Source organism: Elgaria multicarinata, chromosome 2 (assembly GCF_023053635.1).
Source record: "Elgaria multicarinata webbii isolate HBS135686 ecotype San Diego chromosome 2, rElgMul1.1.pri, whole genome shotgun sequence".
NCBI classification, from domain to species: Eukaryota; Metazoa; Chordata; class Lepidosauria; order Squamata; family Anguidae; genus Elgaria; species Elgaria multicarinata.
In genome coordinates this window covers 75,514,878-75,535,532 of record NC_086172.1, presented here as the reverse complement: position 1 = coordinate 75,535,532, position 20,655 = coordinate 75,514,878, and the positions used below count along the sequence as shown (strand labels likewise).

The 20,655-nt window shown below is 45.5% G+C and overlaps 2 protein-coding genes across 3 annotated transcripts in view; one reads left to right on the top strand and one right to left on the bottom strand.

Moving 5' to 3' along the window:
* The window catches only part of ZNF142 (zinc finger protein 142), a 411,120-nt gene that overhangs the window by 107,629 nt on the left and 282,836 nt on the right, over positions 1 to 20,655 (top strand). The gene's annotated exons all lie outside the window — the stretch shown is intronic.
* NHEJ1 (non-homologous end joining factor 1) overlaps positions 7,313 to 20,655 on the bottom strand; it is a 110,726-nt gene continuing 97,383 nt past the window's right edge. The window contains exons 6-8 of one of the 2 annotated variants that reach the window (XM_063116762.1): positions 13,189 to 13,306; positions 11,193 to 11,298; positions 7,313 to 8,148 (exon numbers count right to left, since the gene is read on the bottom strand). In XM_063116762.1, the coding sequence (XP_062972832.1) occupies positions 7,983 to 8,148; positions 11,193 to 11,298; positions 13,189 to 13,306 (390 nt within the window). In that variant the 3' untranslated portion in view covers positions 7,313 to 7,982. Of the gene's footprint in view, positions 8,149 to 11,173; positions 11,299 to 13,188; positions 13,307 to 20,655 lie in introns of both variants that reach the window. The other variant, XM_063116763.1, reaches the window with a different exon arrangement.

Sequence of the window (20,655 nt, the reverse complement as noted above, 5' to 3'; positions counted from 1 at the left end):
GCTACCTCCAGTATCAGAGGCAGTATGACTATGTACATGATGGGGTTACAATTGGGAGATAACATCAGCTAGACCCCTCCAAGACCATAACGTTCTGCGACTGAAGCTGGGCAATTGCATGATTTATTTATTTTATTTATTCTACTTTTAAACTGCCCAATAATCAAAGTTCTCTGGGCAGTGTAAAATACATTAAAATGTAAATTACAAACATTAACACAAAGGATCAAAACAGCGCAGAATAAAACCAAGATAAAACCAACAGCAGAGAATAAAAACCATGCCTGCACATAAAACCAGGTAAAATCACCAGCAGAATAAAAACACAGAAGAAGGAGAAGAGGAAGTTCTTAAAATGCCTGGCAGAATATAAAGGTCTTCACTTGGTGCTGGAAAGACCACAAGGTAGGAACCAGGTGAGTCTCTCTGGGAGGAAATTCCACATACAGGGTGCCATTAGTGAAAATTCTCTCTCTCTCTCCCCCTCTCCCTCTCCCTCGTAGCCACCTGCCTCACCTCACTTGGTGGGGCACCTGTTGGAGCACCTCAGATGATTGTCTTAATGTCCAGGTAGGTAAATCTGGAAAGAGACATTCATTCAGGCCGCTTTGGTAGGGTTTTAAAGGTTAAAACCAGTGCTTTAATGATGCTGATAACAGACTTGTCTAGAAGCAAGCACCCTCAATATCCAAGTCAGTATCTCTCAGTCTCACTCAGTATCAAACTAGCCACTCTCACCAGTCTCAGTTTGTCAAACAAATTATGGGTACCATCATAGATGCGAGTGCAAATGCATCACTATGTCAGCAGCTAGTGCTGGGCTGCCTTTGCAGTCTCTCTGCCCTACCTAAGCTGATGAGCAGGAACTCCTTCTTAACAACCACACCCCAAGTCCTCATTGTAATGGCTGGTGTTGGACCTTTCCCCATGTCACTCGCAACCTGATTTCCTAGCAGGAAACATCTAGTACATGGGTGAAAGTAGCTTAGCCTCTGAACAGGAACACTGGGCCACTCCAAACCAAGCTTCAGCTTTTCCTTTTGCTGATGAGAGACCTTTAATGGCAAAAGCAGATGCTCGTCTGGGGTGCGCCACTTGGGCAGGGCCATGCAGTGGTCAGGGAACGTGTTCCACAGATGAAGCACACACCCATTTCTGCTTGTTGCCTGCATAGTGTTCACTTGGAATGACAGCCTCTAAGACACACTTGGGTTGGAGCCAGACAAGAGTTTTAAAGAGAGTTGGAAGTGATTTGAGGACGTTTCACTTTTTGTGATGTATTAATATATTTTCTCTGGCCAAACAGGTTGTACAGGTTTTTGATTTAAAGAAAAGGGGGGGGGACCTGCCAAACTTGTTGGGGCAAAGGTAACAGGGGATATGCTCACACAAAAATTACCTCCATCATTTTTTGTTGGGGGGGGGTTAGGGGGAGTTGGTTTGCCTCCAATCTTAGGTTGTCTTGAGAAACTTTGGCAGTTCCACCCCTTGCTGCTTCAGTATGAATCTTTGCACACTTCCAATACATGCACGACCGCTTTGCCATTCATTTTGCTTGGCAAAATAAATGTTGCTTGTCCACTATTACACCCATAAGCACAGGCGTGAAAGTGATGTAGCATGATGAGAAATTGATGGGAAATTAACAAGGGGTCTTGATGCCAGGGAAACAATGGTGCAAAGTCACCATGAAAAATAAAGGAAAGGGCTTCAGTAATGAAAGAACGGGGATATAACAGTAGCCATGAAAAGGAGGACAGTGCAAGACTTTTGTCAGGAGCCTCTTTAAAAACAATAGTAGCATAACAAGATCAAGAACAAATCATGTGATGCACTGCAGACCATGTCAGCTCCTTGCACAATATTTATTTATTCATGTGTTTATGACTTTGTTATACCGCCTATCATCCCACTCCTCTGTGCAGTTAATAAAACAATGTAAATCAATACGACCTACAAAACGCAACCCTCTAACAGAAAACTCAATTTAAAACAATATCAGCACAGTATCACACCAATATAACTCCAAGCCACAAAAAGTGACTGTAAAAGCAGCCCATGATCAGAACAAAACCAGCACAAAGGCAGCCTAAAATCAAGATAAAAACATCCTTAAAAAAAACAGCAAGGGGAAAGATAATTTTGCCATATTTTAAAAAGGCACACAAAACAAGATTATGCAATGATGATGACAATGATGATGATGCCAGGCTGAATCCATCTTGAGGATATAAATACCCTAACTGACTGAAGCCATACATTTACAAGAGCTGGGGATCAAGGTCGGCGGTGGGAACAGAATAATACAGGCATCTTTACAAATCTTTAGGAATACATTTCTGAATTTGCACCTTTTTAATAAATAAAAGTCTATTCACTCACCTTTTTGTCCTCAAGTTGAATCATGTTTGGAGAAGTTGTATAGAGATCCTAGATTTTTCCTGCATGTTTTTTTTTTAAAGGAAATATCCCTGATCACTGGAAGGAACTAAGAAGCCTTTCCCAAACGGTAGGAAACAAAGAAACTCAGAATCCTTGGATTATTCTCTTTTGCAATCCATTTACAGGAAATCCAATCCAGCACCTGGCATGCCATATTCCATCCTCAAATAATGGGAAGTGGCAGCCCTGCTGCAGCTGGATGGCTGCACTCAATGTTTGATAAGAGAAGATTGAGGGGAGACATGATAGCACTCTTCAAATACTTAAGAGGTTGTCACACAGAGGAGGGCCAGGATCTCTTCTTGATCCTCCCAGAGAGCAGGACACGGAATAATGGGCTCAAGTTACAGGAAGCCAGATTCCAGCTGGACATCAGGAAAAACTTCCTGACTGTTAGAGCAGTATGACAATTGAACCAATTCCCTAGGGAGGTAGCGGTCTCTCCCACACTAGAGGCATTCAAGAGGCAGCTGGACAGCCCACGTAATAAATAAATAAAAATAAATAAATAAATCTGCCAGGGATGCTTTAAGGAGGATTCCTGCACTGAGCAGGGGGTTGGACTCGATGGCCTTATAAGCCCCTTCCAACTTTACTATTCTATGATTCTAGTCTGAAAAGTGTTGGCAGGGCAGGTAGTGTGCATCAGCCCTGGAGTGGCAGAATGCACTACCTTCAAAGAACAAAACATTTTCTTCCAAAGAAGCAGAAAGTACAGGAAAATGGCAGGATGGAGTTCTGTGAGGTGTAGCTGCCTCGCTTGTGTCTATCTCCCCTTTAGATAAACAGAGATGTACCCTAGCGTTCCTCATTGGTGCACCATGGTAGTGTTCAGTCTGAAGTACAGCAGTCTAATCCTATGCAGATTTATTAGGAAGATCCCTTCACCAACCTGGTGCCTTCCAGATGTTTTGGACTACAACTTCCAGCATTCCTGACCACTGTCATACTTGCTGGGGCTGCAGTCTAAAACAACAGGTTGGTAGGTGTCGTTCTATGCCATAGGTGAGGAGCCTTTTTCGCCACACACCGTGGTGAAAAGGACTACAGCTCGTAAGGGTGGGTTGAAGCAGCAGTGGGTGGGGCTAAACCCCTTTCTCTTTTTGCCATGTCCTTCTCTCCCTTCCCCAACCCAGCAGGCTGCTGGAAGATAGATCACTTTGGCCAGAAGTCTGATTGCTGGCAGAGTGTTTTTGAAATAGGCTCTGGGGCCAAAGGTTGCTCATCGTCTACTCTAATTGGCAGTAATTCTCCAAGGTTTTGGACAGCAACCTTTCCCAGAGATGTTGGAGGTTGAATCTGGGGCCTTCTATATGCAAAGCATATGTTGGGAAGGGCTGAGTTACAGCCCTTCCTAGAAATCATACTGAGTTCAATGGGCCTCATCCCTAGTAAGTGCCCTTTGGATGGCAGGCTTTAAAATGCCCCCTTCCTGTAGATCTTCAGGATGGGAAAGAAGAATTGGATTTTCTTACATATAAATTCTAGGGCATCATGAATGCTCCCGAGATGCATTGTGGATCTATTTTTGCCCAATTGCAGAATCTCTGGCATTAGTAGGTGTTCCAGGGAGTTTGATCATTCGTCTGAACAAACACGCTCCATCCTGACTGAACACCTGTAATGCTCCAAGGCTGAAGGGGGTCTCCCCCATGGTGTATGCTTGTCCAGTGGGGTGCATCACTATCATATCGTTTCTGATGCATCACTCCCAGTCACTTTAAGGTAGAGAAGACTTGAGGCACCACTGTTTTTCTAGGGTATTTTGACAACCCAATGAAAGCTCTGGAAATCCAAAATAGGCTTTCTTTCTCTGGCTAGAAGTCCTTGTCCCTCCCCAGTCACAATGCCCTAACCCCCAAAAATCCAAATCTTGACCCAGTTGAAAGTAAAGCCGATAAAATTAGGTCAAGGATTTGCATACCTCCAGATCCCTAATAATCCTGTGTTAAAGAAACTTCCTAGTGGCATATTTGAAGGCTGAACTGTAACCTTGTTTAGGCTTTGTTCTGTTGGCAAGCATTACTTTTATCTGACTTCTTGCAAAGTTTATCTTGCCTACCTTAACTTTTAAAAGAGCCTAGTACTTGCAAAGAGCTCCGATACGATCTAACAGTGCAGTTCTTGCAAAGTTTATCTTGTTTACATCTCATAGGCAATTAGGCTTTTTAAGTCTAGGAAGTTGCAATGTGGAAAGAAAACATTGTGTGAGATTGACTAAAACAAATGCAAAACTGAGTGGCTAGTAAGATTCAATAGGCAGGGCACTCAGCCCTGCTTCAAAAGGTACTGCACAATGACACAGACTTGGCAGCACTGCACTGCTGTGCAGTGATTCATGTGGATGAAGGTAGGAAGTTGGATCTGAGCTCTAGGACGCTTACATGATTATATTACTCCTAGCAATTCATTTTCCCCTGTGAAATACATTCAGATGTCATAAACTGAACCCAAATTATCTTCTCCCCACCAAAATAAAATAAAGTAAAATAAAAGGGTGGGTAAAGAAAGATCCCATTGCTAACCTCAGAAATGGAAACGGTTAGAAGTATTGAGTATAATAAAAGTGTTAAAGAAACCCGGAGTTCTTTCATTTGGGATAGAGGTTGGGTACACACCTTTCCTATGAAAAAAGGACTCTGCACTACATGGATTGGAACAGCAGAAATAATTGAATATAGGCTTGAAACTGTGTTGTTTGGCTATGCGGTGATTTCCTTTCCTTTCACTCCATCCAATTTGGTGTCTAAACAACTTTCCCACTATAATTGGACTCAAAGTGTGTTGGGTAGCTATCAGGTAGGGCATGGAGATGAACGAGTCACCTCCGAAGAGACAGGATATTAATTTTTTTAATTAATTTTTTATATTTTCTTTTATAATCACAGAATAGCAGAGTTGGAAGGGGCCTACAAGGCCATCGAGTCCAACCCCCTGCTCAATGCAGGAATCCACCCTAAAGCATCTCTGACAGATGGTTGTCCAGCTGCCTCTTGAATGCCTCTAGTGTGGGAAAGCCCACAACCTCCCTAGGTAACTGATTCCATTGTCGTACTGCTCTAACAGTCAGGAAGTTTTTCCTGATGTCCAGCTAGAATCTGGCTTCCTTTAACTTGAGCCCGTTATTCTGCGTCCTGCACTCTGGGAGGATTGAGAAGAGATCCTGGCCCTCCTCTGTGTGACAACCTTTTAAGTATTTGAAGAGTGCTATCATGTCTCCCCTCAATTTTCTCTTTTCCAGGCTAAACATGCCCAGTTCTTTCAGTCTCTCTTCATAGGGCTTTGTTTCCAGACCCCTGATCATCCTGGTTGCCCTCCTCAGAACACGCTCCAGCTTGTCTGCGTCCTTCTTAAATTGTGGAGCCCAGAACTGGACGCAATACTCTAGATGAGGCCTAACCAGAGCCGAATAGAGAGGAACCAGTACCTCACGCAATTTGGAAGCTATACTTCTATTAATGCAGCCCAAAATAGCATTTGCCTTTCTTGCAGTCATATCACATTGTTGGCTCATACTCAGCTTGTGATCTACAACAATTCCAAGATCCTTCTCGTGTGTAGTATTGCTGAGCCAAGTATCCCCCATCTTGTAACTGTGCATTTGGTTTCTATTTCCTAGATGTAGAACTTGGCATTTATCCCTATTAAATTTCATTCTTTTGTTTTCAGCCCAGCACTCCAGCCTATCAAGATCACTTTGAAGTTTGTTTCTGTCTTCCAGGGTATTACTGTATTTCTTCGATTCTAAGACACACTTTTCCCCCCATATAAACATCTCTAAAAATGGGGTGCGTCTTAGAATCGCAGGTCATTTATTATTTCTTAGAATCAAAGCTTTTTTTCTGTTGGTGGTACTGAAATTAGTGTGCGTCTTACAATTGATGGCGTCTTAGAATCGAAGAAATACGGTAGCTATCCCATCTAATTTTATGTCATCTGCAAATTTGATAAGTGTTCCCTGCACCTCCTCATTCAAATCATTAATAAAAATGTTTTTATTTCCGCACAAATAGTACGGCAGCCTGAAACTGCGCAATTACAGTAAAACAACAGACTATGTTTTCCCCTAAGATCATATTAAACAATATAAGTGAAAAGAAAGTATTACAATTAGGTTTTGGAGAAGTTTGTGGTCAATGTTGGCATCGCAACGGGAAGCCAACATTGTTCTGGTCAGGAAACCTAGACATACCTACTCAGGAATAAGAACCATAGAGTTGAATGGGACCAAGTCCTGGGCACGGGCGGCTTCACTTGCCTTCTTTGCAGGGTGTTTGGGTGCCCTCTCTCCCTCCCCCTTTACGTTTGAGCAGTTGTGCAGAGAACCATCCCACCCTCCTCTTTCATCGGTGAGACCACCCTTCGACACACACGCACCCAACAAAAAACAGGATGGTCTGATATAGCGCAAGGACAGCAATACATGGGACGGAGGAAAAACCAGACTTTCCCCACTCCAAAATAAGAGGAAAATGGAGGGGAAGACGCAAGATGAGCACTGGACAAGGACAATGCCATGTGAGTACCGTGCTGTAACAACACATACCAGGCATGGCGGCAGTGCCATAAATCACTGGTGTGATGGAGCTAATAGTGAACCCCTGCTGGTTGGAAGATTGACAGAGGGAATCAGTGCAGTATGAGTAAAAGATGGCAAAGCTATTAATTTACTATTATATTTTTACTACTATGGGGAGGTGACTTTTGGGTTTTCTACCTCAGGCACCATCCCATCCACAGGTGTATGAGCAGGAGTAGTCTCATTGGCAAAGACTGGGGTTTCAAAGACTGAGCATTCATCATTTAGCACATCCTTTGCCTAAAAAGTAAGTGTTTGTAACAAGAAAGGCACAAGCAGTGAACCCAGGAGTAAATACATGTTGTTTGAACTTGCTTGAATCAATACAATGTATTTTTTGGTTCCATATTCACAACTTTGCATAATATTTTGTGAAAAACCTAGCCGAAGAGTACCAAGAAAGAGAGAAAGCGTGTGCTTGGTGGAACAGCAGGAGAAGGAGAACATGGATCAAGAGCCCTGGGCAGGAGACAGAGAGAAGACCAGCACGATTTCAACCTACGCCCTGCTTTGGGAGGCCACACATTTTCAAACTTTCTCACCAAGAAGGCTGTAAGTATGCATGAAAAGAAAGATGGGATTCGAGGGGAGTCAACGCTTAGGCACACAATCCTGCATTACATAGAAGGCATTGCAAAGGGTATCCAACTCTTTAGCCAAGGTCTTTATTACACACACATTGTCAAAGCAAGGTACAGATACTACAGATGGGATAAGCATAGGAGCTCCCATGACTATCGCCATTAAGATTGCTAACACCGTCCGTGTTCTGCCCACTTTCCTCCTTCTGCTTGTTACTTTGCATGCATCACTTCTAGGCTTCCAGCAGACGGGGAGAGAACAAGCAGGGTTAGGGCCCTAGACTAGATAGCTGTAGTTCAGGCTGGGATGCTCCCTGGCCGCCATGCTTAGACATGGCAAAATGAGCAGAGTGGCACAGCTGAGTGCTGGAGTGAGACGTTCAGCTCTCTTTCAGATGCTCCAAGAAGACGGAGGGGTGTTCAATGCCGCCACTGTATCTCCATCTCTGTGAGCAAGGACCTGCATCAGTCAAAGAGTCCTTTTGCCTTCTTCCTTTTGGGCTTGACAATAGGCAAATGGGCCTTCTGGGTCTGAGAGGGCGGCGCCTGGAAAGAAGAGGCAGCAATAACAACCAGTCAGTCAACTCACTGATCCAGCAGACAAAAATAGTTACAGCCACATACGATCTTTCTTGAGTATTTGGTCGTCTAGACACAGGACTGGGAGTCGGGAGATCCAGGTTCTAGTCCCCACTCAGCCGTAAAACTAATTTGGTAACTTTGGGCCAGTCACAGACTTTCAACCCAACCTACCTCACAGGGTTGTTATGAGGTTAAAATGGAAAGGAGGAGGGTTATGTATGCCACTTTGGGTTCCTTAAGGAGGAAAAAAGCGGGATTTATTTATTTATTTATTTATTTATTACATTTTTATACCGCCCAATAGTCAAAGCTCTCTGGGCGGTTCACAAAAATATTACATATAAATGTAATAAAAAAATTAAAAAGTAAATAAACAGTTACTCATATAACACAAGGGGTTGCATCCAATGGTGCCATTCCATCCGTGGGAGGAAACCACTTGCAGAAGAAATTTTCACCTCCCTTCTGCAGTCCCTGCATGTGTGTGTGTGTGTGTGTGTGTGTGTGTGTGTGTGTGTGTCCAAATCTGCTCTGGAGAGTGGCGGGACTCTCCGGAGCCTATCTGCAGCATACACAGGGACTGAAGAGAGGGAGGAGAGGGTGGGGAATCCCCATCATGCAAGTTGGATCCAACCCAAGGACAGATACCTTTCCTCAAAGAAGCTTGGCTATGGGGCAGGAAGGATATCACATTTTTCTAGCACTCAAAATGCAATATATTGCCACTGGGAAAATGTAATTCTCTCTCCCTGCCATTGCAATCTGGAATGCTGTCTGGAATGTGGCTACATGAATGTCATAGACACCTATTACCTGAAACAACACTGCTGACAAACTACTTAACTCCCTGCATCCATAAACGTGAGCCACATTTTATGAGCTTTTAAGAATCTGTATGTGCTGGCACGGACAAATCCCACATGATCTGCTCCTGCCTTGTGATCCTGCACTGAAGTGGTGTGGGATAAAGCCACAGGGAAGTGGCAACCACACTGCTCACCTCAGGGGTGGGCAACTTGTGATCCTTCAGATGTTTTGGCCTACAATTCCCATCATTCCTCACCAATGGTAATCTCAGCTAGGGCTGATGGGAGTTGTAAGCCAAAACATCTGAAAGGTCACAAGTTGCTCACACCTGGCTCATATAAACCAGGCCTACATCTATTTTTGATTCCCATTATTTCCCCTTGTTCTGTAAAGAAATATGTGCCGTCTTCATTCTTTCTCCCACCACTGTCATGTTACTCCATTTGCCTGGAAGAGCCTCTTTCTCTGTGTGCTTTAAGCAAGCTTTCCCCAACCCGGTGCCCACCAGATCTTTTGGGTTAGAACTCCCATTATCCCCATCACCAGCTGAGTATGATGGGATTTGTAGTCCAAGACATCTGGAGCGAACCAGATTGGGGAAGACTTTGCACAATACACTTCTACAACGCCCGCTCTAAACAACTACGACTACCCTTGGTGACAATTGCGCAGTTCCTTCCAGCTCGCTTGTCATGTGTTTGTCAGTTTTAAACTCTAAGGAATGGCTGCCAGAGGAAAGAAGAAGGCTGTAAATTAAGGGTGGGCAATCAATGATCCACGGGCTACATGCTGCCCCCAACACTCCATGGATTATTATCATGTTTTACCCACTCACCCCCAAAATGGCCACTTTTAGTGCTACGGCCTTAAAACTAATCTTCTTAGCACTATGAAGCATTGTGGAACTGTTTGCTGCTGAACTTTAGTGGTAAAACACCATTTTTTTAAAACAAAAAACATCTTTGGGGGTTTGAAAATGGCCCCTACATCTCCTGCAGTTGCCCACCCCTGCTGTACTTTAAAAGAAATCCCTTTTAAGGGGAAGGACTGGAGCTCGGTGGTAGAGCACCTGTTCTGTATGCAGAAAATCCCAGGTTCAATCCTGGCATCTACAATTCAAAGGTCTAGGTAGCAGAGGATGGGAAAGACCTTTCTCCACCTGAGACCATGGAGAGCCACTGCAAGTGAGAGCAGAAGTCCATTTCTTCATCTCAGCGCCTGCTTCCAGATGCCAGAGACCATCATTACACCTGGAGGGATTTAGGACAGAAGATCTGTCTCCTTATGTCATCTTCTACTGATGCTTATGGGGCTAGACATCTTTGTGCCCATCTACTATAAGAACACTGGTAAGCAGAGTGGGGGGGGGGCTTCCATGGAGGCATGGTGTTGCCTCTAGCAGAGACCCACAAATGCATGAGAAACAGGGCATAATATAAATGCTAGGGGTTCTTACAGGGGAGTTTTTAGAATAGAGGGGTAGGAGCAGACCAGATTCCTTAGCTGTAACTCAGTAGTGCTTTGCACGCAAAAGGTCCGAGGTTCAATCCCCAGCATCTCCAGGTAGGGCTGGAAGAAAAACTCCTGCTTGAAACCCTGGAGAGCTGCTGCCAGTCAGTGTTGACAATACTGGGCTAGAAGGAACCAAAGGTCAAATGTGGTATAAGGCAGCTTCCTATCTTCCACCACTTTTTCTGCCTCTTTGGCTGCTAGGGAGCTTTCCTCTACCACATCCTCAGTACAAATTGGCTTAAATAAACATATATTGCCGAGGCCTTGTGTCCTGTCCAGTCAACCTAGACTGCCTGCTGTTTCGCCAAGGACCATGTTACTCAACAGCACTCACCATGCACAGCCGGTATTTAATAAGTAGTGAGGAACAGGCCCCCACGTTCCTATGTGTTTGTCCCCACCAAATTGCTAACTTCTATTTGCCCGTTTCTATTGGTAACATTTTGTGGGTTTGGGCCATGCATCCTTCCACTCCCCACCCCGGTGGAGCTGACGCATCACTATGCACAAAAGAGAGTTGCAGCAGCTGGTAAATGCACCAGGATCTTTGGCAAAGCTCCTATTCCTCCATCCATACTGACAGCACGGCCAGTCACTCCCAACCATGGCCCCCATCAAGCCAACCATCCTCTGAGTTGTGCCCAGGGGTTTACTCTGGATTTACCCTCACCATTGTGTCTGGCACACACTGTGCAGTCGTTGCCTGGGATTTCTCCGCTTCAGTTGACAAATCCACAGCCCCTTTGGCAAGGTCCTGGGAGATAGGATGGTCAGGGGTCCCAGAATCTCCTGATGCTGTGAAAAAGAAAGAAAAAGGAACAAGTTCAGGACCAACATGTAGGCGTATGGTGGAACAGGGCCATGGGATAGGAAACAAATCAAGGTATGTTTGTGTGTGGCGATCAGATAGATAGATAGATAGACAGACAGACAGACAGACAGACAGACAGACAGACAGACAGACAGACAGACAGACACAAACACAAACACATGGGGTACACAATCCCTGAGCACTGATCATGCTGGCTGGGGCTTAAGAGCATTGTAGTGCAAGACATCTGGAGGGCATTTTTACTTGCATCCAAAAGGACAACGGGGAGAAAGATGCGTGAACCTCTACTTGAAGAGTTCCGGAATATGGGGGCTGCCACTGAAAAGGCACTGAGACTTCAAGTGGCAGGAGAGGGAGGAGAGGGCAGCAGACATTCCCAGAAATAACCAGGATCCAAGCCTTTTAGAACTTCAGAGGTCAACAGCACTCTGAAATGGGCCTGGAAACAAACTGGCAGCTGAGGAAGATGCCTCAAAACAGGCAAAATGTGACAATATTGATATTGTTCAATAATATTGATCTCTGCCCTGCCCATCCACAGCAGAGCAGCTGCATTCTGCACTTGCTGAAGCTTCTGAACCATCTTCAAAGACAACAGATAAAAACTTAAAAAAAAATTGCCAAAAGAAGTGAGGCAGGTGGCTACTAGGAGGAGGGCTTTCTCCGCTGTGGCACCCCGGTTGCGGAATGAGCTCCCCAGAGAGGTCCGCCTGGCGCCTACACTGTACTGCTTTCATCGCCAGCTGAAGACCTTTTTATTCACTCAGTATTTTAACACTTAAGTTTAACTTAAATTTAAATTATACCGTTTTAACTCTATTTTAACCTTATATCAATTTTGCTGCGTGGTTTTATCCTGGTTGTGCTTTTTATACTGTATGTTGTATTTGTGCTTTTAACCTGTTGGTTGTTTTATGATGGTTTTAATTTTTGTGAACCGCCCAGAGAGCTTCGGCTATTGGGCGGTATAAAAATGTAATAAATAAATAAAATAAATAAATAAACAGATATTGTTTTTATGCTTTTAAATTTTGGTATATCTGTTTTTAATGTTCATTGTTTTTAACTTTTGTAAACCGCCCAGAGAGCTTCGGCTATGGGGCGGTATATAAATGTAATAAAATAAATAAAGGCAGTGCCACATGGGGCATATTGCAGCAGTCTAATCACCAAAAGCATAAGTTACCAAGCATAAATGACAGTGCCTGTCCTCCAGGTGCCTCCTCCGAGGGAAGTGCAGGGGATGCCAACAAGGGAGAGAGCCTTTTTGATGCTGTGTCCTCTCCCCCCAACTCCCGTTTATGTAGAACTCTCCATAGTGAGGACCATCTAGCACCAACCATCTAGCACCAACACTGTCATCCTTTTGGCACCAGGTTAAGACCTTCCTCTACTCCTAGGCATTAGACAGCATATGCTAAGGTTTTAACTGGGCCTGGGATTTTTATTGTTGATTGTTTGTATTTTTAAGTTTTTAATCTTTTGTAAACTGCTCACAGAGCAATGGTTATTGGGCAGTATAGAAATGTTGTTGCTGTTGCTGCTGCTGTTATTTATATGTCAAGGGATAAGCAGATATTGCACTAAGGGAGAGCAGGAGGAGAATACACAAGAAAACTGAGGGCATCAAAGGATTGTTCGGCTCTTTGAGGAGAGAGACACATCTTTTTTGAGGCAGAAGACTGAATAGCCAAATCAGAGATGTCAAAGAATGGAGTGGCTATTGGGGGGCAGTCCAAAACCACCAGAGTTAAAATTATTCCTCTGTCGGTTATCGTTTGGCAGAAATATCCCTATCTTTACAACAGGAGGGGGTGCAATGGATACATCCTTCCCACCCTCGATTCACTCACCTTCCCGGTGCCGTTTGCAAGCTGCTCTGGCCTGCTGCCTGGTCACTGCCATGTAGAGCTGCTTCAGGTTAGAGGTAAATAGCTGTCCATCTCCCAGGCAGCAGGCTTGGGGCAAAGTCTGTGAAGCAAAAGGGAAGCTTTGAACAGAGGCCACAGCAGAAACTACAATCCGAGAAACACAAGAAACAAGGGCAGCTCATTTCACCACCGCTCAGGGGTGGAGCACCTGCTCTACATGGAACGGCCCCATGTTCAGTCCCCAGCACCTCCAGTTAAAAGGTGCTCAGGGGATGGGAAAGACCCACCTCTGCCAGAGCCCATGGAGAGCTGCTGCCACGGTGTAGATGACACAGGTCAAGATGGGCAAATAGTGGCATGAGGCAGCTTCCTATGTTCATTCCCCTAAAACAAGGGGTGCAGAACCTCTTTCAGCCTGAGGGTCAAATTCCACACCGGAGGAGCTCTCAGGGGCCACTTTCCAGTGGTGAGCCAAAGGCACGACTTAGGCAGGGGCTGTAGCTCAGTGGTAGGAAACCTGCTCTGCCTGCAGAAGGTCCCAGGTTCAATCCCCGGCATCTCCAGGTAGGGCAGGAAAAAACTCTGGCCTCTAACCCTGGAGAGCTCCTACCAGTCAGTGTTGACAATACTGGGCTAGATGGATCAATGGCCTGATTCAGTATATGGCAGCTTCTATGTTCTGACAAAGACAAAAGAGGCTTAGTTTAGTTTAGCTTAAAGCTGTTACTGCTAGAAACGAGGCCCTAAGAGAGGCCTTTCAGCCATTTAGAATGGGGAGGAACGGCACAAAAGTCAGGGAAACCACCCAACAACTGGTGGTTGGGGAAAAAGAGGTGGGGCTAAGGAAAGCCAGCATGGCCAATTAGGAACCCCAGAGGTGCTGGGACCCCAAGCAGGCTGAACTGGGGGCCCAGCCCTGAGGTTCGGCAGCTCTAAACCATCAGTGCTGGGAACATCTCCCTCAGCTTGCCAGGGAAGCTCTCATTGTACGCCAAGTGTCTCTCCAATTCTAATACGGCAGGTAGAATGGCATGGGATAGGAGAGAAAACTGGGAGCTCCTGCTCCATCCTTTACAGTTCCTGCTTCTGGAACTAGAGAACCTAGGCAATCCCCAGAGGTAGCTCCTTGGGTTATCGCCAGCTTCTCCAATTTCAAAATGAAGAACTACACAGTTTGGGACAGGAGCTCCCAATGATAAGACACATACACAAATGTTCGGAAGTGCTGTGAAGCCATTTCCACCACCCCTTCCCTTTTTTTGTCATTGTTGTCATTGCTAGGAGCATGACACAAGGGCGAGGGTAGGTGCTCCATTGTGTCCTGGCACAGGGAGAGGGGAACAGGGACCACCCCGGCCCTGAACACAGTGAGACCAGAGCCCGGCCTGCTGCCTGCATTTCAAAGGTTTCCAGAGATAACGTCTCTGCGCACTGTGCCTGCTCCACACCCAAACAGTCGGGAGAACAAAGTGTAACAGATAACAAAGCAGTTCCTCTCCCAGCACTCACCCACTGAGGCGCTCAAGGCCAGGAGTCCAAAGGCATTGCCTGTCACCCACTCCTCCCACTCCAGGCCGTAGGAGTGGCACAAGGCTCCTGGCTCATAGCACAAGGGACAGCAGCATCTGAGGAGGGCAGGCTGACGGGAGCGAGAGAGGAATGCTACGGCGGCCCTAATGTAACTCCCAAAATGACTCCAAACTCTTTCAGTACCATTTGGGGATTGTGCAGGTCTTCAGCTTCTCTCCGGATTAAACATACAAAGCTGCCTTATATGGAGCCACACCATCGCACCAGTCTAACCCAGTATTGTCCGCTCAGACTGGCAGTGGCTTTCCAAGGCCAAGCTTTCCAGTCCTCAATGCCTGCAGTCCCTTTAAACACACAATGCCAGGGATTCCACCAAAGACCTGAGATGCAAAGCAGGCGTTCTGTTGCTGAGCTTTGGGGCTATTCCCCTACAAAGGGAGGGTGTGGGTGGGGAGAAAGCTTTTTCTTTAAATGTAGAAATCCTCTTGTTCTTCCCACACACCAAAATCCTAGAAAAGATTCACAGGAGATTCCAGGGGGACAAGGATAATCTGGGAGCACTGATTTGGGAGATGTCCTACTGGAGGAGGAAAACAAAGTGAGCCAAGACACTCTGGGGACAAACTGGCCTGATCCGTTTCTCTTGGGTTGGCACGATCCAAGTCCCACAGAAGTCTCAACCCACCTACTTCATATTGCAAGCTTTGCACTTCCTCACAACTCGAGCTTCTGTGACATGAAGCCGCTTCCATATGAGCCCCCATTGCTGGGATCCAAGGATGCCCTTTTCTCCTGATCCAAAGCAGGGACCAACAAGCAGAGACACTTGCCTACTGTAAAGTTTAAAAAGGAAGAGACCCTGCAAGGGCAGCATGACTAGAACACATCCTGCAAACGATATGAATTATGCAGCTGCCCTATGGTCTAATAAATCCTTCACATCTGATCTATTCAGAAAGAGACTAGCCCACATCAGCAGACGTGGCAAGCAGAAGTGAACAGCGCACACCGACTTCCAACCTTTTGCCAGAGGGTACTGCTGAAGAGGACAGAGACTGGGGCTCACAGGATATAATCACCTAGCAGGAGGCACTGAAAGAAATTGGGGATTGAACCTCCAGGGTATGAGAGGGAACAATGGAGGGATGAAAAGATGTCTCACTATAGCTACTAAGCTACTAGAAGACCCTTCCTGCATATCAAGGCCTTTCCAGATACAAAGATTATTTTTGATAATAAATGCTAAGAATCTAAATTTCTTCCTTCAAAAAGTGCTTTTGCTGCAGAGAGATTACATTTTTCCAGCACTCAAAAAGACATTATTATGAAATCCATCAGATGAGCGTTTTACTGCATGCTTGTTGCTGGGTGCTCACGGATTTTCGCAGGTCCCTCTCACCACGACATCTGCCTCCAGTGTGCCTCCTGCCCTTTCTGTCCTTCCTCGTGCAACAACACACACACCCCTCAGAGAGTCCAATATATTTTTAAACACAGAAGTTGCCGCTATCTCCTGCTGTGTGCAGGAGGAGCAGAGCAATTAGAACGGCTGACTGAATGGGCCTCGTGCACATTGTTAACTTTTTCTTTAAAACAAGGAGGTAACTAGCAACAAAAACGGGCAGAGAAGTGATGGCAGGGAAGCGTGATTTCCCCCTGTCTGAGAGAGTTCTGTGTCATCAAAAAAAATGCACCCCCTTCTCTTAATAACATAAGAAAAGCTATGCTGGATCAGACCAAGGGTCCATCTAGTCCAGCACTCGGTTTACACAGTGGCCAGCCAGCTGTCAACCAGGAACGCAAAAGCAGGCCATGGATGCAACAACACCCTCCCACCCACGTTCCCCAGCAACTGGTATATATAGGCTTACTGCCTCGGATACTGGAGGTAGCACGTAGCCATCAAATCTAGTAGCCACTGATAGCCTTCTCCTCCAGGAATTTATCCAACCCCCTTTTAAAGCCATCCCAATTGGTGGCCATCACTACATCTTGTAGTAGTGAATTCCATCATTTAACTATGCATTGTGTGAATAATATGTCCTTCCTTTTATCTGTCCTGAACCTCCCACCAAACAACTTCATGGGATGACCCTGAGTTCTAGTATTATGAGGGAGAAAAATGTCTCCCTATCCACATTCTCCACAACCATGCATAATTTTGTGTACCTCTATCATGTCTCCCCTTAGCCTCCTTTCCCCCCCCCCAAGCTAAACAATCCCAGCTCTTCCTTTATCATGTGCAATTGGGGTGCAATGGCTTATGGTTCATGGGCACCTATTGGCTAGGGACCATCACATGACTGGTGATGAGTGTGCCTGTGCTATTTCATTTTGAGTCCCTCTCACGCCTCGGAAGTTTTGAGTATGGAACAGGAAAGGATAATCAGACTCCCACAGGACCGTGGGGGCGAGGATAGGGAAAAAACTCAAAATAAAATAGCAAAGGCACAGCAGAGGTTGTCATTCATCACCAGTCATGTCACAGTCACTAGCCAATAGGTGCCCCATGATCCATAAACAATTGCTCACCAATATGCAACTCCATGAAGCCCTTTAAAAACAAAAATAAACGTGTTGAAAAGCAAGTCTATCCATCCCACTCTCTGGAGCACTGCCTTTGCCATTTCATGAACCATTTTGTTTCTTTTCCCCTTTGGAGGCTGTGCAAAGGAGGACACAAATGTCCCCTGTGAACAATAAAAGCGTAATGACAGTCTCTCCCCTTGCATCAAAGCTGCCCCACCCCACACGCTATTTTGGAACAGGTTACTAAAGCAGTGACCCTAGACTGAAAAGTGTTAAGAATAAAATGTGGACTCCTGCTCCAAATATTCCGAAAGGCCCATAGAGTCTTCAGCAAATGTAGTGTTTATCTAACCCATGAAGGGAAGAAATATGCTCCTTTTTCAAATGAAACCTAGTGCGCTTCTAGATGAAGGGCTCCTAGTGCTGCCAATGAAAAAGCATCGTGCAGCTCTTCTGTCTTAATGGATTTTCCACAGCAAGAGAAAAGACGCAGGACGTGGTGGGAAAACACAGGCAGGTTATGAGTTGAAGACAATGATATCTTGAGTCCCCCCGTAAAATTCTGTGAATGAGGCAGGGTAATGGCACCACAAAAGTCTCGTCAGGAAGCACCCTTAGTGTTTGCAGGAATCACAGTGAACTACTCCCCTTATACAAAACTATGGTGTGACCACTCTTAAAATATTGCGTACAGTTCTGATCACCGCATCTAAAAAAGGATCTTCTTGAGTTGGGAAAAGTGCAGAAAAGGGCAACTAAAATGATCAAGGGTCTGGAGCATTTCCCCTATGAGGAGAGGTTCCAACATCTGGGACTGTTTAGCTTGGAAAAGAGGCAAGCAAGGGGATATATGAGTTTTACAAAATTATGCATGGCTTGGAGAAACTGGGTAGGGAGACATTTTTTCTCTTTCGCTCATAATACTAGAATGTGGGGTGATCCCATGACACAGATTGGTGAGAGGGTGCTATTGCACTCATGTCCTCATGTGGGCTTCCCACAGGCAGAATGCTGGACTAGGTGGACCCTTGGTCTGATCCAGCATGGCTGCTCTTATGTTCTTAGCTAGCCAAATTACTATTCATAATGACAATGTGATTTCATTCATGCAATATAATTTGGTACCTTATCAAATTGTGGTACCTTGCTTAATAAAACAGCATGGCCTGTAATATAGGCTAGCACTTCTAGAAGCAAACATACACCGCAGACCCAGAGCTATGATGTGTTAACCTGCACATATTCACAAAGGAGAAAGCAAATGCATTGTCCACAAGTTTGAAGGGCTTGCCAGGGACTTGGGTAGTTGTGAATGGCCATTATATCTATAAGCTGTGATTTTTTTCCCTATAGCACATGGCTTAACTTACTTGCTTGAGTCAGCTAGTTGATGTGTGCCTCTGAAAACACTTTTTCTGCAGTGCACTTGCTCTTTTCTTGAGGCACAGTGGATTGTGTCTGTCGGCGTGTTTGCAGGGAGAGTGTAGTGGGTGGATCTGCTTTTGGGCAGGAGCCTGGAGGAGATAACCCTTTGGCCCCTGGGTACTCTAGAGTAAGGGCCAGGAACAGAGGGGTTTTGCTTATAGTCGCTGTGGGTCAGTTCTCACATTGTATCCAGGCTGTAACGAGTTGTAAAACTGGCAGGTGAATGAACCCCAAAGGTAGGGCAAGAACAGCCAATAGGCAGCTGGAGGTGCCAGATCAAAGGCAAAGACACAGTCATAACTCAGGGAAAAGTAAACAGCAGGGGACCGGCACGGAACAAAAACAGTGTACCCAAGGCAGGCACCGTGGCGGGTCATTGCTGCCTTTCCTCTCTTTCCCCATCCATTCACCCCTCCCCACCATAATACTGGCAGAAAACAGGGTGGTGGCGAATCCCAGGGCACGGCGACATCCACTGCTTTCTCTAAGCTACTGCCAGAAATGGAGTTCTGTGCTTCTCAAAGCCTCTGCTAAGATAAGCCATGCTTCTTTGTCCAAAGCTGAGGCTCAAGCACACACACACACACACACGCTCGCACAGACACACCCAGCCACCTGAGTCTGTACACCCCATAACTGGAGGGGATGGGCACAGTCACTCCATGTGCATCCTCTGGAAGGAGATTCTCCACACATGCCAGAGCTGGTAAAGTATATATTCCACAGTGGTGCCCTTGGGGGACATTAATGCAGCCAAGAAGATTTGGAGGTTGCCAGGATTAGGTAACACAGAAGAAGAACAAGATCACTTGCCTGAGGAAACTCTGATGCCATCTGGTGTTGACATTGTTCCAAATTCGGAAGAAGAAGAAGAAGAAGAAGAAGAAGAGGAGGAGGAGGAGGAGGAGGAGGAGGAGGAACCACCACCTCAAGGCCCAATCCTCAATAAGTAATACAATGTTCTCTAACATGCTGCCCTGCAGATGTGTTGGACTGCAACTCCCATGCTGGTTGGAGAAGACGTGGTTGGGGAAGACCAAGGTAACAGATCAAGGGGGGCTCTATGAACCAAGCAGGACAGGGACCAAATACCAATCCATGTGGGAAACTGGTGGTCTCTTGGCTGGAGCTGCCCATCCAGTGGACACGCAGCCTCTTTGCACTCACAGTTTCCACAGTGAGCCCATGCTCCAAGTGCACCTTAACCAAGTAAAAGGAGAGGGAACGAGAGCATAGAACGTCTCCTTCCCAATTCACATTGACACACAATTCCTGTCTCATGCTTGTCTCCAGTACCGAAGTGCTGTTCAGATAGTTAGTCACACTTTACATCTAAGGAATTTCAGGTGGTACCTACACAACTTCAGTATTTATTTATTATTTATTTATTTATTACATTTTTATACCGCCCAATAGCCGAAGCTCTCTGGGCGGTTCATAAAGCTCTCTGGGCGGTTCCCTCCACTAGGAGTAACATCAGCTGTTAGGTGTGTTAATGACCGCACATCATCATCATTATTCTTGTGTACCTTATTTCAAGTCTTGCAACAGCCCAGGATGGCAACAGACTGCTGGTGTGGGTGTGGGTGTGAGAGAGAGAGTGCCAGCTATCTGGAAAGGCATCCCAAAATAACGAAGCCCTTACATCAAGTTGGCTTCCCGTATAAATGGAGCAAATATGCAGAACCGGGACTAAATGTCTCAGGTACAGCCATTTTATATGGTGTGAATCCTTAAATGAACTTCTTGGAGGAAATTTATTACACAAAATAGTCACTGAAAACAAACAAAGAAATCCTGAACAAATAGAATGACAGACAGGACCACCAAACTGACCATTTCCAAAACACACATTCTGAGTGGGTAAAACTGCCACATGATAACAGTTTGCAAGATGTCATCATGCCTTCCTTCCCTATAAAACAAGGAAACATTTTCAAGGTGGACACAATGCAAAACACAAAG